The sequence below is a fragment of the Homarus americanus genome, unplaced genomic scaffold, assembly GCF_018991925.1.
Source record: "Homarus americanus isolate GMGI-L3 unplaced genomic scaffold, GMGI_Hamer_2.0 scaffold15867, whole genome shotgun sequence".
NCBI classification, from domain to species: domain Eukaryota; kingdom Metazoa; phylum Arthropoda; class Malacostraca; order Decapoda; family Nephropidae; genus Homarus; species Homarus americanus.
Window position 1 is genome coordinate 25,143 of NW_024718360.1, and position 25,404 is coordinate 50,546.

The following is a 25,404-nucleotide window of genomic DNA, read 5'->3' on the forward strand; positions in this document are numbered from 1 at the left end:
GATCACTGTTACCTAGTTCTTCCCCTACTGTGATATCTCTGATAATATTTTCTTTATTTGTTAATACTAGGTCTAATATATTGTCACCTCTAGTAGGTTGTGTAATTAGTTGTTTCAAAAAATTGTCCTGTACTGCGTCTAGGAAGTCTTCAGATTCATTGTCCCAGTCAATATTTCTGAAGTTGAAATCCCCCATAATGCATAGGTTGTTATATTTTGCTGCCCTACTCATTTCCTGCCATATGGGCTGAGCTGCTTCCTTGCCAAGACTTGGGGGCCTGTAAATCACTCCCATAATTAGTTTTTCTCTTCCTTCCGTGATTTCTACCCACACAGACTCGGTTCCTATTTCACCCTTTATTGAATCATTAGTACAACATTTTATGTATCCTTGACGAAGAGTGCGACCACTTCCCCCTTCCTACCTTCCCTGTCCTTGTGAAAAAGGTTGTACCCTTCTATGTGGTACTCTGATAAAAAAAATTTTGCTCCCCAGATTCCTCCAAGTTTCGGTGATTGCTATGACGTCTACATTCTCGGTACATACAACCGCTCTCAGCAAGTCTATTTTATTTCTAACGCTCCTACTGTTTGTATAGTATACATTTAAACCTACTCTTCCCTGGTCCTATTTTACCCCTTGTCCTGAGCAACTAATTTTACTTCCCAGGACCTGCTTGTTTTTTTACTCCCACTTTCCCCGACCCCTCTCTACTGGCGAAACCTCCCCTTCGGAGTGACAATTTCACGCTCCAGGGATGCAGACAACGTCTTTACCCCCTCATGAGACAAGTGTACTCCGTTGCGACAGTACAGGTAGTCGTTGCCATAGAATCGTTGCCAGTTATCAATGAATGCCCAACCATTGTTTGCACAATGTTTTTCCAGTCGGCAATTTATAGCAATTGCTCTGGACAGCCATTCACGACCAACCTCTCTTCTAGGCAAGACACCACATACTATCGGGATCCTTCCCCTATCCCCAATCTTCCCCAGCGCCTCCCTATACCTCTTGAAAAGTTCCTCACTCCTAACCTTACCTATGTCATTTCCTCCCACACTAAGACACACTACTGGATTGGTACCCTCCCCTGACAAAACCCTGTCTAACCTCTCTGCTACATGCCCTATCCCAGCCCCAGGAAAACACACCCTAGTCCTACGTTTCCTATCTCTCGCACAAAAAGCCCTATTCATAAACCTCACCTGGCTGTCACCAACTACCACGACCTTACCTGTGGGCAGGGTTTGTACAACTGCCCTTTCCTCTCCTTGATCCATACCGTCCTGCCTCTTCTCTTCCTCGCCAGCTTCCTGCAGCACCTGGTATGGGTTACTACACTCCACACCCTGGTCAGCTTTCCTGAGCCTGACCGTAGTCCCCTTGGAGACAACCACTCTCCACGCCTGCTCCTCCTTCGCAGGTGTCCTGCTAGGCAGGACACCTACCTGAAGGAGTTCCGTCCTGAGGGCTTCGTTTTACCCCTTTCGAGTGTCAACCTCCCTCCTCAACTACCCCAGCTGCCTTAACAGAGTGGCAAGGAGGTCGTCTTTCCCCACACTTCCCTCCTCTTCCCCCACTACACAACGATCCAAAGCGGCCATTTTCCTTGGTCTCTAACGGGAGCACGATCGGGCACGACCTTCTCCAAGCTGGGTCAGAGGTCAACTGAGCTGGGTCAGAGGTCAATATATATATATTTCATGGAGATCCACAATGAAAAAGTGAATAAAATAAATTTTGATAAAATCACACGGGAAAAGGGAAACAATGGAGCACCTTAGCTTTCGTCTTTATTCAAGACATGCTCAGAGGCAACTGGATTACATGGACAGAGAGAGGCTTAAATATACAGGGTGACCTTATTAAACATGAGGTCAGGTCATAATGATGTCATCCACTATTCTGCACACCAAAACCACCACCACCCACGCAAAGGAGCTTAAGAGAAAGGGCGACGTGACTAGTCAAGTTAAGTTAGGTCAAAATTATTGGACCCATTAATCATCTATCCTACAACTAACTCCAATGCTTTCAAAGCATTGACAAATAAATTTGTGTAACATATTATCAGTTTTGTACTGACCATCACTAAGGTTTATAGAATTCAATTCCCTAATCAAACTTGCTTCAACCAGAAGTCTTTCTGAGACACATGATGATTTAAACACTTTTAAGTTTTTTTTCCCAATCCATGGGATGATTATTGTTCCTTATATGAACGAACAGTGCACTGCTTTCAGATGCTCTTCTGATATTGTACTTGTGCTGTTTAATTCTGAGTTGCAATGCTTTCCCAGTCTGTCCTACATAATTTCTATTACAGTTGCTACATGGAATGCAGTAAACACTTCCAATTACATTCAAGGTTGGGCTATTCTTGATTAATATATTGGTAATAGTAGAGTCATACTTAAAAACAACATTAATATTTAATAATTTAAGGGACTGAATTAACGGGACAAATTCATTCCGATAAAGCAAAGTCAAAATATTCTTAAATGTAGGAATTTGTCTGGCTTGAGTTGAATGAAACGATTTTTTGGCCCTTTTAAAACAATGATCAACAAACAATGAAGGGAACCCAAGTTTTTGTGCAATGGACTGAATGTGACATTTTTTAGGAAAGTCTTCGAGGTAGTAGATAATGACGAAAATTACGACGTTATTTACTTAGACCAGGGGTTCTCAACCGGGGGAGGGAAACTGATTCGGGAGCAAGAGATATGTTCGATGAGAAATCAATCACAGAATATTGGCCCTTGGTGTGCGATTCCTACCCAAAAGTGGCAGAAAGAGCTATCCGTGCATTGCTTCCGTTTGTGTCGACATATCTTTGTGAGTCAGGCTTTTCAACTCTGTTGCAAATTAAAACGAAGCAACGTAGTAGATTAGAGGTAGAAAATGACCTGCGTTGTGCCCTTTCAAGTACTCCTCCGCGTATCCCAGAATTGGCGAAGAAAAAACAATCACAGGTTCCTCATTGACTGTAATCTTCATCTGAATAAAATTAATTACAAATTTACAAAATCCTGGTATTCTATTGAACTTTTTGTTTATTGCATTATGCTTCAGTTTGGTCTGTTAAGTAATTCATTATAAATAAAAAAAAACTATTTTACTTTTATTCAAGTTTTATAGATCCATCAACATTTTCAATTGGCATTTAATTTGTAAAACTCCACTATAAAAATAATCCATGTAAAATTGTAAATGTATAAGTACTAATATGGAAAAAATAAAGGATTTTCAGTATTATATGCATATTATTTGGAATGCACTTTTTGAGGCAGACAATCTTGGAAAGGAGGGGGGATGATATTCTGACATATGGTGAAAGGGGTGCATGGGGCAAACAAGGTTGAGAACCACTGACTTAGACTTTAGCAAAGCATTTGACAGATTACCGCATCAGAGGCTTCTGAGAAAAATTAAGGCTCATGGTATTGAGGGGAAAGTTTTAAATTGGATAAAATCATGGCTCACCGATAGAACACAGAGGGTCAGCGTAGATGGTGTTAAATGTGAGTGGGGTCGTGAAGCCAGTGGGGTTCCCCAGGGGTCAGTACTAGGCCCACTCTTCTTCATAATCTACATAAACGTTCTAGATACTGAGATCAGCAGTGACATAAGCAAGTTTGCGGATGACACCAAAATAGGGCGGCAGATTAATTCAGGGCAGGATGCAAATGCATTACAGGAGGATCTAAATAAACTGCAGGTGTGGTCTGAAAAATAGCAAATGAAATTCAATACCAGCAAGTGCAGCGTACTTAATATTGGAAGAACAAATACTGTCAATGTATACAGCCTTAACAACATCTACCTAGAGAAGTCGACTTGTGAAACAGACCTAGGGGTACTTGTAAGCCCGGACCTACGGCCTAGAAAACAGTGCGCTAATGTTCGAAATAAGGCAAACAGCGTATTGGGTTTTATATCTAGAAGTGTAAGTGAAAAGAGTGCAGAGGTCTTATTGCAACTATATCTTGTGCTAGTTAGGCCGCACCTCGATTATGCGGTTCAGTTCTGGTGCCCTTATCATAGAATGGATATCAATTCACTAGAGTCGGTGCAGCGAAGAATGACGAAAATGATTCCGGGACTTAGAAACCATCCATATCAGGATAGGTTAAAGAAACTATACTTGCATTCCCTAGAAAGACGAAGAGTGCGGGGAGATATGATAGAAGTATTCAAGTGGGTGAAAGGAATCAATAAAGGTGATATAGATAAAGTTCTTATAATATCCGAGCAGGATAGGACTCGGAACAACGGATTCAAGTTGGATAAGTTTAGGTTTAGGAGGGAGATAGGAAGGAAATGGTTTATAAATAGGGTGGTGGACGAGTGGAACAAGCTTAGCAACTTTGTAGTAAGTGCTGGAACGCTGGAAAGTTTCAAAGGGAGGCTGGATAGATTCATGGATGATAGAGAGTGGTAGTAACTCTCGACAGGAGCTGCCATGCACAGGCCAACCGGCCTATTGCAGACTCCTTATTTTCTTATGTTCTTATGTTTCAGTTCTTCGTCAAGAAATTCAGCGTCACAAATACGCAAACATCTAAAAAACATAGCAGAAAAAACTGACATTTTGGTAGATTCCAGGTGACTCGATAAAAAATGTATGAAACTGTCTTACCTGTGTAGGCTTTCTGTACACCTTAAATTTGTAGTTATGGCCATTTCTAATGATAAGCATATCAAGAAATGGAAGGGATCCATTTATTTCTCTTTCAATTTTGAGTGTGATACTTGGGACAAGATCATTAAGCTTGTCTAAAAATTCCAGAAGATATGGGAAAAATATGAAGTTGTTCACAGTCACATTTCCCGCCTCTGCTGAGGGTCGTGTAATATTTCAATGTGATTTTGATCTTTAAAATGTTGTTTTTGCATTTTGTACTGTTACTGATACGTAATTTATCTTAGTATGCCTTATTGCGGGTAAAAATAAGTATATATTAAATGCATCCTCCGAAAGGGTGAATTTGCTACCAGAGTTTAACAGTTAATTCATGTATAATACTTTTGATAAACTTCCTACGTGCTTTTGTTTGAACTAATGTATGCATGTATCTTTATATAATTTAGCTAAATATCTTTCTCGTTAGAAACGGTCATCCCAACGATTATGAATAAACTCATTTAGAAACACATCATAACTTCAGGACAAAATCGGACAGGTTTGCAACAGCTGTAACTTTTGAGGAGGAGGCGGAGCATCTTTTCTCAGCTGGAAAAAAATGCGCTATGGTGAACCCACTGTCCTAGGCGACCTGGGGCGGTGGTGCCTGTTGTAAAAGGACGAGCGGGATTCCCAGAGTGGGAGAGCTGTAGAGAGCCCGAAGCACCAGGGCGAGGAGAGGTGGGCTCCCGGGTGGCTGACTAAGAAGACGGGGGAGGGGTGCATGGCCTGGGGTCCTCGGTAGAGTGGACTCTACCCGAGGAGCCTCAATGGCGGCGCATCGTCAACCGAGAACAGATATCCTGGGCCCTCCAGGAGAAGGGGGAGCCCCGGTGTCTGGCATAACTGGAGGCTGCCGCCCAGCGGTACCGAAGTTGCTGCCAGAAAATGTGGGAGGTGTCCACATCTCCGTCGGCATTGCGGAGAAGCCCTGCCACCCACTCAGATCACACCGTACAGCAACTCGGGTCGAACTTGTCATCGTCCATGCACTAGGCATGGGCTGAACAGGTGGAGTGGCCATCCTGTTGGTATCAGGCCAACACCTCGAACCGAGCAGGGCACCTTCTGGAGCTAGGGATGAAAAAACAAACAGGAGAAATAAAACAATGGAGCAGGGAAGAAAAAGGGACTACAGACGTCTCTCTCTCTGCCACCGAAACCCGAGCCAGACAATGATACCGAATATTGACTCAGCGCATGAGCCTGGAGGAGAGAAGACACAAAGAGAGGGTGGAAAAAGAAGGGCTTCCATGTGGGGAAAACTAAACAACGAAGCGACGTCCTTGGCGTGAAACACCATACAAGAAGCAAAAAATAGGGAGGAGGACTAAAACAAGTAAACAGGAAAAGCAAAATACCTGAAAATGGCCAGCCAGGAGGGTACCTGCACAAGCCAAACAACCTGTTAACTAGCAACCCCCTAAATAACTAAGAAAAGAAAACATTCTGGCAAACTGCTGACTAAAAAATACACAGATGGTGTGAAGAACAACAGACAAAGACCATAATGTGAAGAAGAATCTAAAGCAGGAGAAGAGTCTGGAAATGTCTACCTACAGCAGTGAGGTCAGGAAGAATGACCACCTGAATCTAACTCAGGTACGCTGTGCACGGTGAAGGCAGTAAGGAGCTCTTCTGTGCAGGTACTCATTCTCTCAAGTTTACAATTTTCTTCAAGCTAGTAGCAGCCTATACCGATATAGATGTGTTAATATTGGCCTTGTCACCTCCTAGGGTTATATCTTGAGGTATAATATAGCAAGCGCACTAGCAAAGCTGTCCTCGCTATATATATATATATATATATATATATATATATATATATATATATATATATATATATATATATATATATATATATATATATATATATATATAAATATATTAACTCTTGTCGAGAGTTAATACCATTCTCTATCATCCATGAATCTATCTAGCCTCCTTTTGAAACTTTCCAGAGTTCCAGCACTTACTACAAAGTTGCTAAGCTTGTTCCACTCGTCCACCACCCTATTTGTGAACCAGTTCCTTCCTATCTCCCTCCTAAACCTAAACTTATCCAACTTAAATCCGTTGCTCCGAGTCCTATCCTGCTCGGATATTATAAGAACTTTATCTATATCGCCTTTATTGATTCCTTTCACCGACTTAAATACTTCTGTCATATCTCCCCGCACTCTTCATCTTTCTAGGGAATGCTCGTTTAGTTTCTTTAACCAATCTTGATACGGTAGGTTTCTAACTCCCGGAATCATTTTCGTCATTCTTCGCTGCACCGACTCCAGTGAATTGATATCCATTCTATAATAAGGGCACCAGAACTGAACCGCATAATCGAGGTGCGGCCTGACTAGCGCAAGATATAGTTGCAATAAGACCTCTGTACTCTTGTTAATTACACTTCTAGATATAAAACCCAATACTCTGTTTGTCTTATTTCGAACATTAACGCACTGTTTTCTAGGCCGTAGGTCCGGGCTTACAAGTACCCCTAGGTCTCTTTCACAAGTCGACTTATCTACGTTGATGTTGTTAAGGCAGTATACATTGACAGTATTTGTTCTTCCAATATTAAGTACGCTGCACTTGCTGGTGTTGAATTTCATTTGCCATTTTCCTAACCACTCCTGCAGTTTATTTAAATCCTCCTGTAGTGCATTTGCATCCTGTCCTGAATTAATCTGCCGCCCTATTTTGGTGTCATCAGTAAACTTGCTTATGTCACTGCTGATCGCGGGATCTAGATCGTTTATGTAGATTATGAACAAGAGTGAACCCAGTACTGACCCCTGGGGAACCCCACTGGTTACACAGCCCCACTAAAGTTTAACACCATCTACGCTGACCCTCTGTGTTCTATCGGTGAGCCATGATTTTATCCAATTTAAAACTTTCCCCTCGATACCATGAGCCTTCACTTTTCTCAGAAGCCTCTGATGCGGTACTCTGTCAAACGCTTTGCTAAAGTCTAAGTAAATAACATCGTGTATATATATATATATATATATATATATATATATATATATATATATATATATATATATATATATATATATATATATATATATCTACACGGGAAAATGGAAACAACGGAGTACCTTAGCTTTCGTCCTTATTCATTGTGGATTTACATGAAATATATATATATATATATATATATATATATATATATATATATATATATATATATATATATATATATATATATATATATATATATTTCATTAGCCCAATAAAGCACGTGGACTTCTACATATAATCAACACCTCACCCCGCCAGGATTCGAACCCACGGCCCACTACTGTTTTATATATATATATATATATATATATATATAAAACGAAGACGAGAACAATGGTAAACACAAACATCTTGACCATGTTGGCTTCTTTTAATCGCTATCGTTTCGGAAATAGTCGTTTTCCATCATCAGAGCCTAAAAACACAAAAGTTTTGAAAAGTTTTAAAAAATACAGGTGGTATACAATAAAAACATGATATTATACGAAAATTTACCTTCGATAAGCTTTACAAATTTAAAAAAGGGCAATCCAATTCAAAACCGACAAAAATGACGAGAGACCTACATACAAAGGTAAAGTCAGTGAAAGTTGGTTTTCTGTATAAGGCTGTCTCGAAACTATTATGAAGACGGTGGATATTAACATCAAGGAATGGAAGAATATTTTCCTTTTCCAATTCACAAGTAAATTTGATGTTGTCATGTTTATATGTTTATATGTTAATATCCACCGTCTTCATAATAGTTTCGAGACAGCCTTATACAGAAAACCAACTTTCACTGGTTTGAGTGCCAAATTTTCATCTTTTATTCCTCTTAATTACAAACGTAATCTAGTACGTACTCTTACCAACAGAGCCTTTAATATATGTTCAAGCTATTTCCACTTGGACATTGAACTAAAATACATAAAGGAACTACTCTTTAACAATGGCTTCCCTAAGAGATTTACAGACACTTATATTGGCAAAACCCTTAATAGGTTTTTTAGTCCCACGCAGCCTCAAATCCACACTGTCCCTAAATATTCTGTCTATTTCACCATCCCGTACGCAGGCCCACTCAGTTGCACCCTTAGAAATAAACTTAGAAGCTTTTCAATGAATTCTATCCAAATATTTCTCTTAGACTAATCTTTGAAACCCAGAGTTCAATTATAAAATTCTTTAAAATTAAAGACACCATACCCACACACCTGCACTCCTCAGTTGTTTATCAATTTACGTGTGCTAGCTGTAGGGCAGCATATATAGGAAAAACTAAAAGACATTTGATAACTCGTATCCATGAACACTTGGGCCGTTCCGTTCGAACAGGCCAGTTAATCACACAACCACCACATTCAGCTATTCCTAACCACGCCCAACATGACCACCCGTTTTTGCCGTCTAATTTCTCAGTTCTTGGCAGGAGCGACTGTGATACAGACCTCCTCATTATGGAGGCATTACACCAGTATAAAGCAAAGCCATCCCTTTGTGATATGGCCTCTAGTGAATTGTTGTGTTTTTCTCACTAAGGCTCGTCCGAATTAAGGTAATATCCCCCTGTATATTTTATTTCTTACTTTTTATTCCTGACTTTACCTTTGTATGTAGGTCTCTCGTCATTTTTGTCGGTTTTGAATTGGATTGCCCTTTTTTAAATTTGTAAAGCTTATCGAAGGTAAATTTTCGTATAATATCATGTTTTTATTGTATATCACCTGTATTTTTTAAAACTTTTCAAAACTTTTGTGTTTTTAGGCTCTGATGATGGAAAACGATTATTTCCGAAACGATAGCGATTAAAAGAAGCCCACATGGTCAAGATGTTTGTGTTTACCCTTGTTCTCGTCTTCGTTATAAAACTACGCTTTCCACGTAACAAGTCTATTGCTGAAGTTATATATATATACAGTATATATATATATATATATATATATATATATATATATATATATATATATATATATATACAGGAGTGAGGAGTAACAACGAATGATGGGAGGCCTTAATATGATTAAGATGTGAATAAAAAATATGAATATTTATCAAATGGTTGTGTAGATTGAGACAACCGACTCTTATTAAACACATAATGATCATCTTGGATAAATCTTGGAGCAGTTTATTGTATATCTTTTTAATACGGAAAGTTTTTTTGACAGGATAATGTCCATGACAGAGAGTGGCCTCTACAACAAGTGGTATGAACAGCACACCCCAAACTCTTCTGCCTGTATTTACCCTCCAACCAAGATCACCCAAACCGCCTCCATCTCTCTCACTCACATCTGGGTAATGAGGCAGGATAATTTCAAACTAAAATTTCCTTCCACACACACACACACACACACACATATATATATATATATATATATATATATATATATATATATATATATATATATATATATATATATATATATATATATATATATATATATATATATATATATATATATATATATATATATATATATATATATATATATATATATATATATATTTGACTGAACGGCCTTAGTAATTGTGGGGCGGATAAACAGGAGGATTGTTCACTTTTGTATTGAATTATGAGACTTTGGTCACATATTCTGCTTGCGTTAGTGGAGATTTTCTGATATAGTACCAACTGAACAGTGTCCCCGGGATGCCCCTAGCTGCTGATCGTTGCAGTGCCTCCCGAACAGTTATTTCAAGTGTAACAGCTTCCTTAATTTTGGTCCAAACAAACTGATATTTGGATATGTTATATACCTTGACCTTAAAAAAAAAAAAATATCATTCTATGTAGTGTTTTGTCAGACCAAAGTGTGTTTGTTTGTTTGTTTGTTGTTTATAAATTTTTCGAATTTTTCCTGAACTAATTTTTTATTCCTATAGTTATGGTCTTTATTTCAATACACCATAATATATTATGCCCCTTTATCTGCTTGAGTAATTTTCAGAGTAGTGAAGACAGATGTACAGGTAGCTTTGATTGACTGTCTTAATTTCTGCTTTGCAGGAACTGTGGCTGCTACTTGTTTACTTGATGAATATCGTCCCCTGGAAAGTCCCACCACAAGCAATAAGAATGAAAATCTCATAAACTGGTCACTGTGTATCTTCTGCCAGGACTCCAAGAACAAAAAACTTGTATGTCCTGCTTAATCCAAACGTCAAGACGTCAAAACTCTTGCTGAGATGATTTGCAAAAGTTCAGCCAGATTAGAGAATTATCAAGCTTCCTGAAACTAGCAAACCATAAAGCAAAGTGGCACAAGGTATGCAAAGACAACTATAACCAAACCAAGTCAATCCGTCTCAAAAAACAGCAGGCTGATGACTCTATAAGTGATATAACACCAGAAGGTGTGGCAAAGCGAATCAGACGTTCTCATGAATCAGTGAATGAATCTGCAAAATGCTTCTTTTGTGATGAATATGGAAAACCTGGACAACTCCATCAGGCAACTACTTATAGGCTGGACTGGAGAGTCAGGTCGGCTGCTCTTTGTGTGGGTGACACCAAGTTGCTGGCAAAATCAAGTGCTGGTGATGTAATAGTAATTGAGAGGAAATATCACTTGAAATGCTTAATATCATTATGTAACCTGGCCAAAGTTATAAACTATAAAAAATCAGCTGAAGATCAAGAAAATGACTTGCATAGTAGCAAAGCATTTGCTGAACTTAAACTGTTTGTTGAAGAACATAGTGATAAGGAAAATCACATAATAAAGCTAGCAGATTTACTGAAAATATACGGCAAGCGACAGAATCAACTTGGAGCTGAACAACGAGAGAGAATTCATTCTATTCGACTCAAGGACAAGCTCCTAGCACATATTCCAGCCCTACAAGCTCACAAAAAAGGGAGAGATTTCCTACCAGTTCATGACACAATAGTGGGAAAAAATTTGATGAAACTACTGAGAGAGATGCTATTAGTTTGGCAAAAGCAGCTTAGATATTACATAGGGATATGTTTGACAAAGTCCCATGTTTTGAAGGTTCTTTTTCTTCTGACTGCCAAGAGAAATCTGTTCCTGCAGTGCTTCTTGCTTTTATACGCATGCTATTGGAGGGTCTAAGTTACAACCCAGTCCGATGTGAAGCTCTTACATTGTCCCAACTTATCAGGTACAATTGCTTAAAACATAAACGACGTTACTCGTCAACCACAACAGTGAGTCACTGTCGAAACCAGGTGACACCATTTCCACTTTATGTTGGAATAATGATACATGCACATACCAGAAACCGTGGGATAATTGATAGATTGTTTCAGCATGAAATATGTGTCTCTTATGACAGGGTGCTTCAGCTGTCTACAGATCTGGCCAATGTTGTGTGTGAAGAATACAAGAAGAGCCAAGTAATAATCCCAACCAACCTTAAAACAGGTGTATTTATCACAGGTGCAGTTGACAACACAGATCACAACCCATCTTCAAATATAGCAACTAATTCATTTCACGACACTGGAATATCACTATTTCAATATCCAAACTTTGACGGACAGGGAACAAGAGTCATGGACGTGAGCATCAAGTCAGTTTCTTCAAAAAGCATAACATTTTTGCCATAATTCTACACACATGTACCACTAATTGTTAAACCTTCACGCAATCCACCAATGCCAGCTGCAGTGCTGACCACCATACCTGATGGAAACACAATAACACTCATGTCCAGATTGAATATGGAGGGTTAAAAAGGTTAGGCGATCTTGTTTAGGAGCTTTAGATGATGGACAAAATATCCCCTGGTCTACACATCATGCATCTCAGCAGGTGACTGATGTTCTTGCTAGATGTTCAACGAGTTTATTGCCACTTTTTTAAAGAAATTTCTCACTACTATGCAATGATCCGTCATTGCATGATTATTGGTCTTAATGCAGTACAGCATTTAAATCCAGGTAAGACACCAGTCCTTGCATGTAACCAGCCCCTTTATGCTATAGTCTAGAACATTTAGTGGACATGGACTGACTCGTCTGGTGAGGATAAGTTAATTACAATGCTTGAAGGATTGCATATTGAGATCTCGACCTGGAAGGCAGCAGGGATTTGATTGGATGGGAGGGATTGACAGATGTACTTACTGAAGCCCAGGTTGCTACATCAGGTAAAGCAGACTCATATCTCTCAGCAGCTCATCTAAAGAGTACGAGGTACGCACACCAAGCTACATGAGCCTCTTTATACAGTGCCAAACCTGTGATGAATATGTTGAAAAGCTTAAAGGTGACACTGGTAGTGAAGGATTTCCATCATAGTGCCAAAAATGGCAAGACACCATCCCCAGTTCAGATACTGGTCGCTTGTTCTAGAACTAGAATTGACTGTGCTGATGTTTGTGAAGTCTTTCAGGTCATCACATTTCAAGTTGTATGTTGATCCCCTCGTTCAGATCATACCCTGGTTCCTTGCATTGGATCGTACACACTATTCACGCTGGTTATCTGTACTTGTACACGACATGCAGGAGCTCTCAGTAAAACATCCCCAGCTCGCTAGAGAATTTGAAGCTGGGAAATTCTCATTACTGAAGACAAAACATACATTTTCGGCCATGTCTCTGAATCAGGGCCATGAAGAAAATAATGAGATGGTAAAGAATGAGGGTGGAGCCCCTGGCCTGACTGGAAATCTACAAGCCTTCCACAGGTGAATGATTGGAGGCCCACAAATTGCCACCCTTGTTAACGATTTTGAAGAAAGTGCACACCTAAATGCAGAAGAGTAATTACTGCACCATGAACAGGTACCTAGTTTTCAAAGTAAGTTTATAGCTCATGTGCGGTCAATGGTGGACACCATTACAGAACTCGGTAACCCACTGTGATGAAAACAAGGAACTTGTGTCCCTTGGTAGCAACATTGTTGCTGATGTGTCAGTAGTCAAGACTGTAGGTGCAGTAAGAGAGACTAGGTTACAACAGTATCAAACCTTTGTAAAAGAGAGACTTATCGATCATTCCAAATCGATAAATGAGCCACTACCTCAAAAAAGTTTGCCTTGTTAAAGGGTCGACCAAACAAGCTGTGTATTCTAAGGTTAACCTTAAGCTCAAGTCAGCAAAGAATGACTGCCTGTTCTTCATCAGACTCTAAAAGGATGTTAAAACCTTGGTGGTAGTCTTGACGACTTCTTTGCACATGATGGTGGCAGATTACGAACACGCTCCAAGACTGATCTGTTACAGTGCTTTGAAAACTGTGAAGCAAGGACAGGTGAGCCTGATGTCTCAGCAGTGGTCATTGATGGTGCTGCTGTTGTGCAGACCGTCAAACCATGGACAACGAAGACCATCAAAGAGTACAGCAAAGTTGTTTTTGAGCCTTACATAGGAAGGTGGTTTGGAATAGTCAAAATAGTGGATGTGGTATGGGATGTTTACCTGCATTGTATTCTGAAATCATCAACTAGAGAGAGAAGAGGCACAGGAACCAGACTTTAACACGATATTGGCCTGAGTTCTTGCAAGTGGATGAAAATAAAATAGAATTATTTAATTTCTTGTCACAACAATATGTATCATCCAGCTGAATAGGGGAAGAAAAGTAATCATTGTAACAGATGGGTAGGATGTTCTGTGTGTGCAAGATTGTGAGGACTTATCTCAGCTTGCACCGTGTTCTCATGAAGAAGCTGATATCATTCTTTACTGTATAGATGCTGCTAGCAAGGGCCATAGTAGAATTCTGGTAAGAAATGTGGACACCGATGTTGTGTGCTGGCTATTGCTAATTACCAAAGGATAGCAGTGGAGGAACTATGGATAGCTTTTGGGTCAGGCAATAACTTCAGATAACTGCCAGTTCACCTAATGCATCTGCCATGGGACAAGGAAAAGCAAGATCACTGCCTATATTCATGCCATAACAAGATGCGATACTGTCTCCTTCTCTTGTGGTTGTGGGAAAAAGACAGCTTGAGATATATGGAGGTCTTATGAACAGGCCACGCATATGTTCCTACTACTTACTGTATTATTGATGAACAACTGACTGTACTGGAGAGATATGTTGTTCTACTGTACGACCGTAGCATTGAAATCGAAAAGGTAACCATAAATGACTGAGTTGCATACCATCGTACTCCTTGAGTACGTATTACTTTAGTAATACTTATCTTTATTTGGGAGACAGCTAAACTTAAAGGCATAGTCATATAGCACACTATAAAAGTAAATGCCTGGAAAAAAACATTGATAAATAACTAATTCTCTGTTGAAAATGCTATTTTTATGCCCTTGTTACTACATTACAGGTGAACTATTCCAGGAAATATCTGTTCACAAAGAAAGCCGAGGCATTGAAGGGATTCCTCCAACCCAAGCTGAGCTAATGCAACATATTAAGAGAGCTGTATAGCAAGGTGGCCATGTCTGGGGACAATGTTCTAGTCCTATTCCCATTCTTCCTGACCCCATCTATTGGGGTTGGACACTTGAAGGAGGAGCCTATGACTCTGTTTGGACAAAATTACCTGAAGCTGCAAAGATTTGCCTAGAGCTGGTACACTGTGGTGCAACAGGACATGTTCAGGACGATGCAAGTGTGCAAAAGCAGCTTACTGCTCTCTGTGCATGTGATGGACAGCGCAGTTAAAAATCTATGCATATGATATAATGTGTACAGCTTTAAACATTCTTAAAGGAAACCTTAGAATTCTGAAGTCTGAAACCATTTGAGTGTTGATTATTGAATTATTTGTAAAACAAAACCAAACATGAAATTATTAATAAAACAAACAAACAATACACACTTTGGTCTAACAAAAAATTATATAGAATAATATATTTTTGTCATGTCACAATGCGTAACATATAAAAATATCAGTTTGTTTGGACCAAAGATAAGGAAGCTGTTACAGTTGGAAGAGCTGTTCGGGAGGCACTACAACAGTCAGGGTCAACCAGGGGACGCTGTTCAGTTGGCACTATATCAGAAAATCTTTACTAATCTAAGTAGAATATGTGACCAAAGTCTCATAATTCTATACAAAAGTGAACAATCATGCTTATTTTATGTGCTTATCCGCCCCACTGTAACATGGATATTCTCTTTATTTTCAAGTTTTTCAAGGCTGTTTCAGATCTTTTTTGAATGTTTGAAACTATTTACTTACGTTAAACACTATGTATACAACCTTTGGCAATGGATATATCTTCATTTGTAACATCTGTCGACTAATTCTTTTCCAGGTTGATTATACCTTTAGCAATAGTAAGTGGATTAACGGTGCGCTGAGCAATAGAAAACTTCCTACCAAAACCAAGAACAAGTTTCTCATTTGTCTGTAGATCATAAGATGATAAGTTTATGAACAAATTTGGATCACCCAGTTTAGACAAGTAACTCTCGTCAAACAGAGCATTTAATTTACACTTCAACCTTTTTTATAGACTATATATATATATATATATATATATATATATATATATATATATATATATATATATATATATATATATATATATATATTACACAAGGTCAAAATATGATTTATCGCGATGCTCCAGGCAAGCCGGCACCATTCATCACCAAAGCAAATATTAGTTACATAATAAACTAACTTTAATTGCTTGGTAGAGCGAATATACAGTATAAGCAACAATATCGTGTAATTACATCAAAGGTATAAGAATTTACCTTTCAAATTACCTTGGAACATATTAAGATGATGAGACGAACTAATAGAAGAACTTAGATGCAAAACCAAGTACAGTACAAGTAATGTAACTTCCTGTGTTCGTCAGGGGTTGTTCGTGGTGCTGGCTGTTGGTCACTCCCTTGGTTTGCTGGTGATCTGCCTCGAGCTGCTCCTTCATCACGTTCTGGCCTCTGATGTCCACCATTCTCCCATGGAACTCACCAGCACCATGACTGCTCTCCCTCATTAATTATGACGCTCAAAAATTAATTTGGTAAGGTTTTATATATATATATATATATATATATATATATATATATATATATATATATATATATATATATATATATATATATATATATATATATATATATACAATGTACTTAATTTTAAATACGTGTTACTCTGTAATTATTATTATAACATATTTTTGTTTTGTTTGCAGATAATTGGAAGAGACACTTTGGAGCATACGGCAATGTGGTTTTGACTACGGGACAAAAAGTGAAAGTCGTCGAAGTGTATATTGAAACAAAATCTGTGGTACAGATTCAATGTCGCAACTGTTGCCACTTTAACGTCAGAAAAGCGCCAACATCAAAATCAATTCAACGTATTGTGACCAAATTTAAGGAAAGTGTAGTATCTAGCGTTATTTAATGGGAGAATGACAAGTCGCATGGTCAGTCTGGCTGGGGCGTTCATTGTCTGTTGTTGGTTACAACGTGCCTAACACATTTCGTGTTTACACAAGCCTAAACACTTTCTGACTTTGGTAAGAGGTAACATAATACATAATGTATATATATCAATAAAGGCAGCATATAAACATACATATATATATAACACTATTTCTCCCTTTCAAAAGAGAGCATGGCTGCTACAAATCCTAAATAAACAAAACTTACAGAATTACCTATGGCAGGGAAGAAGAGAATAGAACACAACAAATATAACTTCCTAACTAAACAGTTTTGAAAGGCCTGTTCACAATTCAGATAATTAGAGGTCTAATTTAATTACAGGTCTCCTAACTCTGTTTGATCTTCTAGGACTATTCCCTCCATCAAGTTTTACAGGGGTTTCACTTGCACTCTGTGCATTATCAGTGACAGACATATCATCACTACAGTCAGTTGACACAGTGAGTGGATGCTGGGAAACATCATCTTTGACATCATCATGATGATGATCATCTGAAACTGTGTCAAGTTTATCATCATGTCCTGGTGCTACATTCATCTCGTCATGTGCCTGAATGACGCGATCCACATGAACATATCTCAAAGAGTTACCACGTTTCACTAAATATGTCCTAGATCCACATACCTTGTCAATGACACCAGTTATCCACTTTGCATGTACAGTACCATAACCTTTAGCCATGTTCCTAACTCTCACCCTATCATTTACCTTGAACACTCTTTCACTGGAACTTTTATCATGATACATTTTTTGTTGAATTTGTTTCCTCTCTACAACTTCAAACAGACTTGGCTTAAGTAATCTTAATATTGTTCTCAACTGTCTCTTCACCATTAACTCTGCAGGAGTACATCCTGTCACACTATGTGGCGTGGTTCTGTATCTGAGTAAGAAATTTGCTAGTCTGTGTTTCTTTGATTTTCCTACAGTTCCTTGAATTACCAGCTTGGAAAGTGCTTCCTTTACAATTCTAACTGATCTCTCAGCTGCACCATTAGAGGCAGGATGATAGGGTGGGGTCAGTACATGCTTTACACCGTTGAGTCTCATGAAGTTTTTAAACTCTGATGATTGAAATGGAGGACCATTGTCAGAAACTACCTCTTCTGGTATTCCATGTTCAGCAAATATTAATCTTAATTCATCAATGATGCTACCAGCGTTAGTACTGTACATGTGCTTAACATCAATCCACTTTGAATGACTATCAATTTATAAAAGAAATTTGTCTGTTCCCTTATCACAGAAGTCAATGTGTACTCTTTGGAAGGGACGGGTAGGCCATTTCCAGGTTTTCAAAGGTGTGCTGGGTGGCATACTCCTAACATTCTGACAAACAGAGCACTCACGTACCATCATTTCTATTTCACCATCCAGTTTAGGCCACCACACAAAACTTCTGGCCAGTGCTTTCATAGCACATATACCTGGATGTTCAAAATGCAGTTCATTCAAAATTTGCCCTCTAAAATACTGTGGAATTAACACTCTCATACCCCACAACACACATCCCTGTTCTACTGATAATTGACATCTCCTTAAATGATACGGTTGAAAGTCTAAGGATGGACAAATCTCTGGCCATCCATTTAGTGTATACTCCAGGACTCTTCCTAATACAACATCTTTCCTAGTTTCATGAGCAATCATTCCGGAGGTGACGAGAAAATCTTCTGCTATCTTGGTTACAGCATAAACCTTAGGCTCTACTCCATCATTTGATCCACTACATGGCAACCTTGACAAAGCATCTGCATTGGAATGATCATCTGAACGTCTGTACTGTATCTCATAGACATATGCCGACAATATCAAAGCCCATCTCTGCATTCTTGCTGCAGCAAGTGTAGGAACAGGTGATTTAGGACCCAAAATTGCCAAGAGAGGCTTGTGATCAGTTATTAAAACAAAATTCCTCCCATATAGATACTGGTGAAATTTCTTTACTCCAAATATGATAGACAAAGCCTCTTTCTCTATTAGTGCATAATTTTTCTCGCTTTGGGAAAGAGTTCTCGAGGCATATGCAATGGGTCTTTCTTCACCGTTATCCATTATGTGACTTGTGACAGCACCTAATCCATAGCCCGATGCATCACAAGCAAGCTTTAGTGTTCTACTGGTATCATAGTGGACCAAAACATCAGTACTAGACAGAGCAGCTTTACAATCTTCAAATGACTTCTGAGTTGCACTGTTCCATTTCCATGGTATCCCTTTCTTTAATTGTTCATGCAGAGGGGCTAAAACTGATGAAAGTCCACTCAAGAACCTTGAATAATACTGTATCATACCTAGGAAAGCTTTCAATTCACTGACATTTTTTGGAACAGGTAAATTTACTGTGGCTCCTACTTTATCTTCTACAGGTCTCAGCCCTTCTGCATTCACTTTGTAGCCAAGATAAGTTACTTCTTTAGCTAGGAATGAACATTTGCTCTTGTTGAGCCTGATATTGTGTGCCAACAATCTTTCGAATACTGTGGTTAGGGTTTTGACATGATTTTGGATGACACTGTCAACAATAAGGACATCATCCTGAAAACATAACAATTGGGAAGACCCACAAGAATTTTGTCCATGATGCACTGAAATAACTTTGGTGCACTTTTAACACTATAAGGCAACCTTGTGAACTTATACAATCCTTTATGAGTGTTGATGGTAAGGTACTGTTGACTTTCAGCATCAAGAGAGACCTGAGCATATGCTTGGGACAAGTCTAACTTAGTGAAAATGGTTCCACCTGTTAGTGCAGCAAACAAATCTTGAGATGTGGGTAAGGGATATTGCTCATCCTCAACAGCTTGATTAATGGTGACTTTAAAATCACCACATAGTCTAACAGATTTGTCAGCTTTAGGTACAATTACTATTGGAGCAGCCCAATTGCTCCTGGCGGTTTTCACAATAATTCCCTCACTCACAAGTCTGTCTAATTCTTTCTCAACCTCACCTTTCAATGCATAAGGAACAGGTCTGGACTTAGCATATATGGGTGTAACATCTTTGTCAATGGTGATATGAGCTTCATAACCCTGTATTTTTCAAGCAATTTCTCAAGACCTGGAATACTGTTACACATTCTAACACTAAATATCTCCTTCCAGTCCATCTCAAGTTCACACAACCAGTTCTTACCTAACAAAGTTGGTCTATTCACATAACTAGCTATAATTAATGGCAACTTTAAATTCTGATTTTTGTACTTTACCTCACACTTTAATTTACCTTCTGTGTTCAAAATTTCTCCAGTATAAGTTCTCAACTTGACACCTGAGTCTTCTAAAGGCACATGCGCAAATAGTTTCTCATACATATCTTTACTCATTATGGAGAAATCAGGTGCAGTATCCACTTCCATGGTTACAGGTGTGTCATTAATACACAAGTCCACATTATACCTATGTTTAACTTTCTCTTCACTACTGGTGTAAATCGTGAACACATGGGCACTCTCATCATTATCAGATCCAAAATTACTAACACTCTCATGAATATTGTTTTTCATTTCCTTCTCTCCACCTTCAACGGCATATACTCTACCTTTATCACTTCTGCAGGCAGGAGCAATTTGTCCAATATGTTGACAATTGTAACATTTTGAATTCTTGAACTTACACTGAAAGCTTTCATGTTTCCCTCGGCACCTCTTACATTTTAAATCAGCATTTGTTCTTTGTTTTGTGGTATACTTATTCCTTTTAGCTACAGTTCGTTTACACACTGAGCCACTACTGCTGTTTCACTACCAGCATTGGGAACAAATTCTCTGGTGTTTTTCTCGGCCAATTCCGTACTCGTAGCTATCTGACATGCACTTTCAAAAGTTAAGTTAGTGGTGTTCATTAACTTATTCTGAATGGATAATTTCTTGAAAGCTACTATATAATTACTTACTGATTCATCTTTACCTCTATCGCTTGTGCCAAATTTGTAACTTTCAGCGATCTCACGTGGAGCAGGGTCAAAATGTTGCTTCAGAATCTTGGTAATCTGAATCAGTGAGGAGTCCTTGGGCTTGTTTGGTACCAGCAAATTGACCAGAGTAGAATAAATATTAACTCCTACCTCTGTCAAAAAGATTGCCTTCCTTTTCTCTTCAAGGGCCTTTCTCTTCCGAGCATCACCACCGTCGTCCATTAATTCATTTGCCAAAAAGAAGAAGTCCATTCTCCCACAATATGATGTGAAATCTTCCTTGTCTGCATCATACTCCCCCAATCTTCCCATGTATCCAGTGACGCCAGCCATGGTTGCTCTCTTCACTTAAATTCTCCAGGTTCAGAGTAGCCTTCCCTTCAGTGGTCACTATTCTCTCTTCAAGGAGTTCACAAACACTTTGCCAATCCCATCCTCGTCGCCAGTGTAGTATCTTGCGTTATTTAATGGGAGAATGACAAGTCGCATGGTCAGTCTGGCTGGGGCGTTCATTGTCTGTTGTTGGTTATGAAGTGCCTAACACATTTCGTGTTTACACAAGCCTAAACACTTTCTGACTTTAGTAAGAAGTAACATAATACATAATGTATATATATCAATAAAGGCAGCATATAAACACACATATATATAACAGAAAGCAGAACTGTTCATAACCTAAATAAAGGGACATCATGTAGACCCAGGACCTCTTGGACTTAGGTCACAGTTCCAGTTCTTGTGAAAGTCTTCGATGCCTTTTTGAGGATTGCTAACCACCGAGTGCTGCACACCACCAATGTTCTCCTATGTCCTTGGTCTGCCTGGTGTTCCTTTATTTAGGTTATGAACGTCCTGTACACTACATCAAGTTATTACATATTTTCACTCTTACAAAGAAACCCAAATAATTCCCAATTTTCTAATAAACCCTCGCGGGCTCCATAAAGACGCTCGCGAACTACAGCTGGGAAACACTGTTCTATATATTCGTTTATGGCCGGTCAAAAGTTAAAAAAATATATATGCATATTATAAGTTATTTCTGATTGGCAATTATCCCTATTTAGTGTAGTATGCACACACACACACACACTCATGGCTTGGACATGTGCGAAGAATGGATAAAGATAGGATGGACACTATCTGGGAGAAGACCGGTTGGTCCTCGAGGACGATTCTCCCACCTTAGAGGCTTGCTGGGGATTAAAGTACTAAGCGAAATTAATTAATTATACTCACAGTGTTAGCAACGTTTGTAAAGGGTTTAGATAATAATGTAAAAACTAACACGTGAACACCACTGTGCCCCTCATATAAACCTATAAATATTACTCTTACCATAGCTCCAATTTCATAATATATACACATCTGGGAGAAGACCGGTTGGTCCTCGAGGACGATTCTCCCACCTTAGAGGCTTGCTGGGGATTAAAGTACTAAGCGAAATTAATTAATTATACTCACAGTGTTAGCAACGTTTGTAAAGGGTTTAGATAATAATGTAAAAACTAACACGTGAACACCACTGTGCCCCTCATATAAACCTATAAATATTACTCTTACCATAGCTCCAATTTCATAATATATACACACAGTATATATAGTGTGTGTATAAAGGTGCAGATATCCAGACTGATAAATCCTGAAAAAAATGTAGAAATCGCAAACTCGCTTCTCTTCTCTTCTCTTCGAATTGTATGGTAATTTTAATATTTCATTCTTTGAAATTCGTCTTAAGATTTTTTATAAAAATTTGCAGAAAGATTTCATAGGAAATCACAATTTATATATCAGAAATTTAAATAGATTCTCTTCTGCCTCTAATGCATATATATATATATATATATATATATATATATATATATATATATATATATATATATATATATACAATCAACACCTCAACCCGCCAGGTTTCGAACCCACGGCCTACGAGCCCATGACTGTGACTGGGGAACGCTAACCGCTGGACCACCAGGATACTAAAAGCAGTCATAGACTCTGTTATATTTCACACAAAGCCTGTTCAACGAGCTTATGGCGCCGTGAACCTCTAATGGGGACTACCCGTATCACGTAGGTGGTCAGAGTAACGTTTTACCAAATCCGGCTTCAAAACACGAGGATCCATATATATTTCATTAGCCCAATAAACAAGCGGACTTCTACATACAATCAACACCTCAACCCGCCAGGATTCGAACCCACGGCCTACGAGCCCATGACTGTGACTGGGGAACGCTAACCGCTGGGCTCGTAGGCCGTGGGTTCGAATCCTGGCGGGTTGAGGTGTTGATTGTAAGTAGAAGTCCGCGTGTTTATTGGGCTAATGAAATATATATATATATATATATATATATATATATATATATATATATATATATATATATATATATATATATATATATATATATATATATATATATATATATATATATATATATATATATATATATATATATATATATATATATATAATGAGTGTGTCGTATTAAGATGGCTTCTAGTTATTTGTTCCTGTGAGCACACATCAACTTATTTTTTCTTGTCTGACACGAAATTCATTAAATCATAAAACTATTGAAGGAAACAAGGAAAAGTTAATTTAACTTACATTATAAATTTAGCCTTACTGTTAATTCTGGGCACCAAAGTGTAAATTATATCATCGATAAGAAGAACTACGGTCGCACGTTCTCTAGTCCACGTATTATAAGAGGGATTGACTGAGAGAGTTGACCCTCTCGTCTAGCTGTCTTTATATTAATATAATAAGCCACCATCAACAATTCATGATCCCGAGAAGTGAAAATATTGTTCAATATTTACACAGGACGAGCATGGAGTGGCGGCGACCAGTGAAGCCAACAGCCGTAGAAGATCGCGTCAAATTTGTGTGGATGTGGGTGGAAGGTATGTCACTCCGCGCCATAGCCCGAGAGACAGGTGCCAGCGTGACCACCGTGTACAGGTGGGTCCACCGCTGGCAGCAAGAAGGCATATCAACACCAAACCTCGCGGACACAAACCCCTTGTAACATACAGGGATCTTGATTTAGCCAAAACTCCTGAAATGATGCATCAGTCCTCGACAACTTCACTGGATTACACTTCCCTCCGGTTTTGTCATAAGTCAGACAAAGTTCCCTAATACCGAGATTTCATGGAAATGGAAGAACATTATTACCTCTAGCGTGTTGCTAGGGATACCCAAAGAATGTTCTATACTACTGAGGGTATACACAAACACTTGTTGTCTTTAAAAGTAGGTTCTATTCTCGTACGGGAGATATATACAAACAGTAGGACGCAGAAGCCCGTGGTCACGCCACCAGGACTCAGTCTTCACTACATCTATCTATGTATTACTACGCGCTGGCCTGTACAGATGCCAGCATTCACAAGCTGAATACATAAAGTATAAATGTGATAATTTATATACATAATATGGTGCACAAGAAATGGAATATTACATAGAATTAATACATGTTCTGTAATACTTTACTATACATAATTAATAAGAGTAATATAACAATATACAGCTGAAGGTACTACTTTGTGTCCATATATATCATACACCTCCCTCCCCCCTATATGCTCATAGTTTCATCTTGAGCAGACCTTCTGTTTCTGAGTCGCTCGGACCTGCGGAGTACTGGGGCAGAAACACAAGGTGGGGATGGATTTACTTTAGAGACATCAACATTAGGGGACTCAACTGGGGAGGGGTCAACACTAGGCAGCTCCACAGGTCGGAGGAAACGACGGTTCCTCCACCATACTCTACCACTAGGAAGACGCACTTGGTAGTCCCTGGACCGGCCAATACCCATAACAACCCCAACCTTGTCCCAGCGGTGAGATACCGGATCTTGAATCCTGATCTGCTGGCCGATACTCAACCTGGGAAGGGGGCGGGCATGACAGTCGTACCGAGCAGCGACATCTGCGACTCGTTCTGCTGCACGGCGGTCACATTCCTCAGTCTTGGCCTGCCACTCTTGAGAAAAAGACTTCGGGTGGGCAGGAACACAAGACCTGAGATGATGTCCGTATAGAACTTGGGCTGGGGAGCGTCCGGTGAAGTTCGGGGTGTTGCGTAACTCCAACAAACCTCGATCGAAGTCCTCGCAGTCGATATTTCCTGAGGGTGACACCTTAAGGATCAGGTGTTTCACAGTCTTGACTGCGGCTTCAGAGTGTCCATTCGCCTGGGGGTAGTGGGGCGAGGTCACGACATGACGGACTCCCCAACGGTCCATGAAGTCCCGGAACTCGTGGCTGGTGAACTGGGGTCCTCCATCAGTCCTGAGGCGGAGGGGAACACCAACTTCTCTGAAGTAATGCCTGAAGCTCCGGATGGTAGCAGTAGCCGTTGTATCACTACCACAGGGGACGACAACAGGCCATCCAGACAGTCGGTCGGCAATGA

General features: G+C 39.2%; 1 protein-coding gene across 1 annotated transcript in view; it reads left to right on the forward strand.

Moving 5' to 3' along the window:
* The window catches only part of LOC121859670 (probable glutamate receptor), a 39,493-nt gene extending 22,336 nt beyond the window's left edge, over positions 1-17,157 (forward strand). The window contains exons 10-12 of the mRNA XM_042356592.1: positions 9,863-9,992; positions 16,453-16,620; positions 16,792-17,157. Coding sequence (XP_042212526.1) covers positions 9,863-9,992; positions 16,453-16,596 — 274 coding nt within the window. The 3' untranslated portion in view covers positions 16,597-16,620; positions 16,792-17,157. The remainder of the gene's footprint in view (positions 1-9,862; positions 9,993-16,452; positions 16,621-16,791) is intronic.
* The last annotated feature ends 8,247 nt before the right edge of the window (positions 17,158-25,404 follow it).